At 35.7% G+C, this 8189-nt stretch overlaps 1 protein-coding gene across 1 annotated transcript; it reads left to right on the plus strand.

Annotated features, from left to right (window-relative positions):
• Positions 1 to 208: 208 nt before the first annotated feature.
• lin7c (lin-7 homolog C (C. elegans)) lies at positions 209 to 7996 on the plus strand. The gene is made up of 5 exons (XM_055044839.1): positions 209 to 380; positions 1818 to 1936; positions 2017 to 2088; positions 2207 to 2416; positions 3150 to 7996. Exons 1-5 carry the CDS (start codon positions 344 to 346, stop codon positions 3315 to 3317), a joined length of 606 nt encoding a protein of 201 aa, XP_054900814.1. The 5' UTR covers positions 209 to 343; the 3' UTR covers positions 3318 to 7996.
• The last annotated feature ends 193 nt before the right edge of the window (positions 7997 to 8189 follow it).

Raw genomic sequence — 8189 nt, forward strand, 5'->3', positions numbered from 1 at the left:
ACAAAGATTGATTCAAATGCATCATGTTTGGTTTAAAGAACAGTTACGCGAGACAAAAGTCGATACATTATCTAATAAACAATTAAAGACACGTCTGTACGGAAAATGGACGTCATCTTACACATAAAACCAGCAAAAGTATCAGTTTTTGTCGGAATTGTCCTCTGTCCGAGGCTCACCTGAACGCAACATAACACTGGCACTAGCCGTGCTAACAGAGCTAATCTGATTTATCGTCTCAGTTAAGCGCACGAAACGTCCACCAGGATTACCAAATTTAGTTTTCCTCATATTCCCCAAAGCGGCATATCGATCTAAACTCGTCCGAATTCTGTTTTGGAGGATGGCATCTCTTGGGGAGCCTGTGCGATTGGAAAGAGGTAACAATAATTAGCTAGCTAGTTACAGTTGTTTGTACGAGAAAGACGTTGACCTAGCTTTGCTGCTGGTTGTTTGAATAAAAGTTGTGTCACTTTCGCGTTCAAGTTGTTATTTGGCGGCATACGCTGGATCATGGACGTTGCACGAATCATTCAAGCTGAATTCTTTTGATCAAAGGACAATAAAGACAGGGTTAGCTTGTTTAACTCGCACTGGCTACCTAGCTAATATTGACAACAGTGATAGACCAACCCGGCTGGCCGAATGAACTTATATAGAACTTAAAAGCCTTACAAATCAAAATGTGTTCATTCTTATTGGCATGACGAAGAAAAAACTGACATGTAATAACTATATTTATTTCGAATAAATAGATATTTGTAATAGCAAATTACGCCTTTAAATTGACCCTTATCTCTTTATGTGTTGTAGCAGACTTAAACAAGTTTAAAAGTGCCTCACAGACATGAAGCACATGCACGTCTGTACAGTAAGCAGTTTGTTGGTCATGTTTGTAGGCCATTTTTGAACTGATTACAACATAAACTGAAGGAACTCCGATGACCTGAGGATGCCTTGCATACCAGGAGCAATATTTTTAACAAATGTTAATGTACAAGACACTCTGGCAGTGTTCTGAGCAGTGCTGTAAAATGCTAAATATGCTTTTGCAGTAGTCTAACCTATCAAAAACAGAATAATATCACTTTTTCAGGGTGATGGTGTCGCTGATAATTACTCAGTTTGAACCAGTTGAAGTGGCAAGTGACACAAACTTCCCTAAAATTCTAAGCAACATTCATGGGATGCTTTGAGATTTACTGTATCACTGTGCAGGGCATCAACTACAGCTGTAGGTTATATCAAGTCACAGATTTCATCACAGTATTAATGATGGCATAATTGCAATTTCTGGATGCAATACTTGATAAGTCACATTTCTAAGGGTACTTTTAAATATCTTATTTAGCTGGTTGGATGAACTTTTACTGTCCTTATTAAAAACATGTAATATAAATTTCAGTCTATAAAATGCTTGAGCTTACATGTATAAGGGAACTTGGAGAAGAGCAGAAAATGTGTGTTAATCAGATTTTATAACAATCATATTCCAATTCTTTGGTTTTCTAATACCTTGCTTCCCTAGTCTCAACACAAATATGTATTACTATGACTAAATTGTTTTCATTGAATATCTGAGAAAAACAAATATTTCTGCTTCAGCTAACACTGGGACTCTTATTTAATACCGTAGGTAACATATTGTCACCTTTATAAAATAATAGCGTAAGTAAATAATCTGCTTGGGAAGCTAGCTCGCTGTGGGTTGCTTAACAAATAAGCTGCCTAAAATTATGGCCTCGTGCCCAATGAAGTTTGTTGATTCATTTGTGAATATCGCACTGTGATGGAGCTGCTTATGTTCTGGTCGACAGATATCAACCGTGCAATTGAGCTGCTTGACAAGCTGCAGAGGACGGGGGAAGTTCCTCCTCAGAAGCTGCAGGCGCTGCAGAGGGTCTTGCAGAGCGAATTCTGCAACGCTGTCAGAGAAGTGAGACTGTTTGAACATTGAACTATTTTCTATTCTGGTGCGTTGTTTTAGTAATTTGGGCTATTTTTGTGCATCTTTAGGTTTATGAGCATGTGTACGAAACGGTGGACATTAACAGCAGTCCTGAGGTCAGAGCCAACGCCACAGCTAAGGTAGGCTTCGGATTACTTGCTAATCCACAACTATCTTCAATTCCTATTGCATCAGTAAACATTTTTCTTTGATTGCAGCATATTTTAGTGCTAACGTAGCAATTTTGCTTATTTTTAGGCAACCGTGGCAGCTTTTGCAGCAAGTGAGGGACACTCTCATCCACGTGTGGTGGAGCTGCCCAAGACAGAGGAAGGCCTAGGTTTTAACATAATGGGAGGAAAGGAGCAAAACTCGCCGATTTACATCTCACGGATCATCCCAGCAGGCATCGCTGACCGACATGGAGGCCTTAAAAGAGGCGACCAGCTTCTCTCTGTTAACGGGGTGGTACGTTCTGAGAATTACTAAGGGAAACTTGAAGCTTTAGCCTGACACCACAGTCAGAAAATATTTAGTGACTTTTGTGGACAGGCAATATTAGTCAAAGTACAACTATGCGCAAGAGGACCCTATCATTGAAAAGTTATGCAAACTTAAGATGTTAAATGGGTAATATTATGAAAAGGCTACTTTTTTTAGCTTTACATCATGTTATAGTGCTATTCCGTCATCACCAAAAACTTAGCTGGAGTGTTGCCTTGATTCTTTCATGCATGTTTGAGAAATCCTTTAATCTCCCATGGCAACCATTGAGTTGTGCAAGTTGCCTGGGTGGACATAGCACCACCTTCGAGGTGCAGCTCCTCCTCGGAGATGTGGTTTCCAAGTTTTTTGCCTCACTGCAACTCCCCCACACAGTTTCTTCAGACTAGCCAGCAGCAATTAGCACAAAAAAAAAAACCTGGTGGAACTGCACATCTGCTGAGCTCATAATATGACTTGTATTTAATTAGGACTCATAATCAAAAGAAATATATCACCATGCATGTAACAAATCTTAATAGTTTCTTAATTCACTGAAATTCAGCAATATTCCAATTTGCACATGTACTTAACTTTGTTCATATGAAATAAATAATTTTAAGCGGCAGATAGTGAATTGATTCTTGTGTTTCCCTTTAAAAAGCACTTGTGGGAAACAGATTCCAGTTTGTGAAATCGGTATTCTGTGTTTCCGCAGAGCGTGGAGGGTGAGCACCATGAGAAAGCTGTGGAACTCCTCAAAGCAGCCCAGGGCACAGTGAAGCTGGTTGTAAGGTACACCCCCAAAGTCCTTGAGGAAATGGAGTCACGATTTGAGAAAATGAGGTCGGCAAAGCGCCGGCAACAGAACAACTACCAGCAGTAGGATTTTTCCAGCTTCCTGCTCAGTTCCCAGGGGTCTCCTCTTTTAGTTATTTTGGTTATCTGCTCTAGTCTCTTTTTATCCTCTTGTTCACTCACTCTTCTCCCTCCACACACAAAAGGAAAAAAAACTTTACTAATTTTAGTTATTTCTATCATATGCTGTATATTGTGCTTCTAATCTCCTCTGTAGCATTTTAATAGTAACCACTGTTACTGTGCTTGACACTAAAACTCTAGATACACTAGAATGATCATGATTGTCTGTGACTTGACAATTTGAATGCAGAGTTGGCTTTTTTTCTTTATTTTTTTTTAAGGTGAACTGTGTGACTCTTTGACGGAGAAGGTTTTTATTTGTTTCATCACGGCCACTACCAAGTGCCTCAGGGCAAACGTATTCATGTCATGTGCTGTGGAAACTAACCTTGTTTCATTTTAACATTTTAGATGTAAGCACTAGTGACTGGTGGCAGGAATTAAACCAACAGAGCATGCTTTCTTTAAGAAAATAAAACGTTTTAGAGAGCAAACATTAAATCACGCATTTTAAATTTAATGGCATTTAACAGACTTGTCATCAATAGAAAGACTTTGAAGTTGATATAAAAGGGATGTTTGGCTTCAAAAAAGATAATAACTGTATTCTCAAAGCTCAGGGTGCACAATAACAAGCCCAGCAGGGATTTAATGGGGTCTCAACAAGTCCAGAGCTGAGCTGGTGCCACCGCCGGGCTTCACATTGTAACATTTCTCAGAGTTTGACACCTTCAGAAGCACAAACTCTGCAGTCACCCGGAGCCGAGACAAAATGTATACTCATCATAAATTTGAATCTCACAGCTTTATTGAACTTTTCATTAGTTTCAACAACCATGATTTCTGTAGCATAATTTTTGAACTTCTACAATCAGTTCAGATTTTTATTCTAAGAATTTGGTTTCTAAAATCTTTGAAGAAATATAAATTATTTTGGTAGTTTTTCTCTTGAATGCCCTCATAGGTTTCTGGTTACTCTCTTCTTATGATAATTTAAGGTTGTACAGGAGACTTCATAACTAACTACTAGGAACATTTTCATCACTACTCTTGCTAGAAAGTAGTCCCACCACATCGTACTACCACCGCTATGTTTGAAACTAGATTATGCCTACCTTGCACCTGATGTTTGTGTTACCATAAAATTTTCAAATAAAGAGCATTTTCTTTTTCTAAGTTGATCAGCTGAAAACTTTGCTGGAACTAAAGGTGCTTACAGTTGATGACCGAGGTTTCTTTATTTGGCAGCAGTCTGATGTAAAACTGCAGTCAGTGACACAGGTTTAGAGTGAGACTGGTTATTTGATGGTTTCTGCCAGTTTGAGCTACTTTTCTGCCAAACTAATAGCAAGCCTTAAAGTAATGTGTCTGTACCATCACATTTTTTTGGATTATGACCTGTAGGTCTACCGCTAAGAAATGAATGTAGACATTTGCTCCTTTTCCTGGATCTACGTTTGGACTTTTCTTGTTTTTGGGGGTTGTTTGATTCAATGATAACTGCAGGATGGTAGAAAAAGCACAGAAAGTTGGGAGATGTTTTTTATTAATTTTATTATGATCACATCTTTGACACTTTAATTACGACTAAAATAATCATCTAGGAAGGAATATGGATATATCTGATCCTGTGTTGTCTTTTGGGAAATTGAATTGTCCACAACAAACAATGCTTAATGCAATCTTTCATTATTTTTTCCTAAACAAAAGAGCAGACTTTAACCCAATATGGTATACAAGTTATCTGTATGTGCACCAAAATAAAGTGTGGATGCAGATTCTCTGCAGTTTTTAGTATTTTCCAAAAGTGAACATCTCAATTCACATGACCTTCATTCTCCATTTATATCCTGTAGTTGATGAAATCATTGAAGGATTAATAAGAAAATGATAACAGGCTTTTTAATTAATCGTTTAGATGCTTTCAGAAAGAACAGAAAGCTGCAGGTATTTCCTTCAGTAAAAAAAAATATAACAATAATTTTCTCAAAACTGTCTTTGCCTCATTTCTCACATGCATGCATGTTCTTTCCAAAAATACACATACTAAAATGTTCTTTATGAATTATGATCCAAAATTTCACTGTGATCATATAATAAACACTCCCTTTACATATACATCACTGCATGTACAATAATATCTTGTATTCCTTAAGTCTTCATTTATGAATTCTTAAAAAAAACAAAACAAAAAAGAACATAATAAATTCTATGTTGGGAATTATTTGAGTTGGTAAAGCCTCTCCTTGTTAATAAGAGCAGCATAAGTGACATGAGAAATTTCTTGCTTTTCCAGTAAAGGACATATAAAAGATGATTCTAAGGTTAAAACTATTCAAATTCCTCATAAATCAAATCAAATTTATTAACAAAGCTTTTTGTCTCCTTGTTTCTCACGTACGTTTGATGTTAAATGTGTAGCATGCTGCAAAGTATATTTTAGTTTTCCAAGCCATACAGTTGACTCAGGATTGATATGCTGCATCACTGGGACACTAGAGCATCAATAGTAGCTCTGATTAATCTAAATGAAGGAAACAGATGATAGATTAAGTGTTTTTAACAGCTCTTTAGTAGAGCATCATGTTTAAAGAAGTAGTAGTTTTGATTTTTAAAAATTAGAATGATACAGTTAAGTCAACCACTAAGTTTTAGCATGTTCTTACATAACAGAGATGACCTAAACCCAATGTAAATACAGTCAGTTTTTGTGAGCAGTGCATGAAATTTGATCGCTGAATGTACAGTTTGGTGATATTTGTGGTGGTATTTCACATAATAAAATCTATTGACAACACCAAGAGACAAATAACTCACTAAAAACAATTCTTCAGGGAGAGCTAAAGAAAAGTATTTTGTGGCAAACCTTGGGGAAAGTTCCAAGTTCTTGTGAAGGGGGTGTTAAAATTGTGCAAGTTGCATAAACAACAGTTTCTGAGCTCACAGTGCAGTTTTATTTAATGGCTTACATCCAGAACTTTTGCAAGAAAAAAAAACAAAACACAATTGTTGGGGGAAAAAAACATAAAATGGAACAGGCTCAATGCAAATCGATTATCTATGCAAAGTCATTTCATAAACTTCAGAAATAAAACCTATTGGTGCAAAACAAGTGAACAATATTGTATGATAGAATGTTACTCAAAATTGCTGTTGAACCTGAGGCTAATGGTGTACTGTGATTCATGGGAGTTATACAGCTTTACTAAATCATTATCGTTCTGATCAGCATCTATGTTTAAAATATGAGACTTAAACTCCTAATTAGTGATTGTTGAAAGGCTTAACGGAGGAACATCTTCTGTAGTTACCTTTTTATTGAGCATTATTTAGCACTGTATGATAAAGATATAATTCGAAAAGAAAGTTAAAGTATTTGTCTACATCTGTCTGCTGGTGTAACTTTTGGTTCAAGCTGGTCAGAACCAGTTTGTTTGGGCTGCAAGTAGCAAATCAGTTCAAAAATGTATTTGAATGGGTGCAACTTTAAAATAAGACTTCCCTTATAAGATATTCCTGGTTAGTTAAACCTACTACTCATAAGAGTTTAGAAACAGAAATGAAATCAGGTTTGTGTATTGCTTTTCAGGACACTCAAAGACACTTTACATAAAATCAGTCATTTTTATTCACGCACACATTCCCATCTTGCCCATTAACCAACTTCCTGTGTCTGCTTTGGAATGGCTTATAGATTAACAACTTATTTATAACTGATTTATTTACTATTAACCACTCCTAAGGAGAGTTTTGTTATAAAGTTGCGCCCATAAATTGGTGGAAATATTGGAATTGAACATTGAAATGTTTTCATGTTGACTTAGAACAACATTTTGGTATTATTGTCTAAGTTATATGATATGATCTTATTAAAGCGAAAGACTGGGATTGCATATGATTCTTATTTCAAAGAGGGAATATTTAGATATTTGTTGTAACTTACTCCAATTTACTTTTGAGTTGAGTGTAAATAAAAATCCTCAAATAGAATACATTTTGTTCCCTAATTATGTTTAAATCCAACAGTAGCTTGCTTAGCTTAATTCTCACCTGCATACATGCTCATATCAGAAAGTAAACATAATGAGATTTAGCATTGACACTGCATAGTCACTGTTTCTCTGAATGTTTATGGTCATTGTCTTGAGTTCAACTTTTTACAGGTTTCCCTTGTCTGTAAATCTGAATGGTCAATAGAATATTTTTTATAATAGTTTTCTTTTGATAATTCTTCTCAATTTTGTAAGTGGTTTTCCTAAAAAAATAATAATAATAATACCAGCAATTGGTACTTCCATTTTGACTGTGTACTAGGGCAATATCAGCTCAACCTTTCCAGAAGAAAACTCTGAATCAAAAAAGGTAAATGGTCCGATATCGGTGCTTCTTTTCTGAGCTCTGAAATAGTTTTCTTTGTAAAACTAAAACCAAACTTAATACATTTGTTCAAATTGTTGATGATGTCTTCAGATTTTTTGGGTCAGTTTTGATTCAATTTTAAGATCAGTAGATTGTGTTATGTCATTTTGTGTTGTCTGGTTTTGTTTTATTTACTCTTACATTGATGTGGAATGTAAAATGTGACGTAGAACAATGAATATAGTTGTATCATACATTCAATAAATTGTGCTTACATTTATGAAATTTATGTGTTTTGTGTTTATTCTTGGAGAGATTCACTGAAACTCTGTCTTACAGTTTTAAAAGTTTAATTCATAAAGAAGAAAAAATTCAGCTGTCTTCACGTCAGTGTGATCATGTCATTACTAAGTTGTTAAAGAGTCCATCTTAAGTATCAATTTGCAATGAGGATTGCTTGGCTTGAAATGATTGTGTT

The sequence above is a fragment of the Poeciliopsis prolifica genome, unplaced genomic scaffold (genome assembly GCF_027474105.1).
Source record: "Poeciliopsis prolifica strain line A6 unplaced genomic scaffold, Auburn_PproV2 SCAFFOLD021, whole genome shotgun sequence".
Taxonomy (NCBI): Eukaryota; Metazoa; Chordata; class Actinopteri; order Cyprinodontiformes; family Poeciliidae; genus Poeciliopsis; species Poeciliopsis prolifica.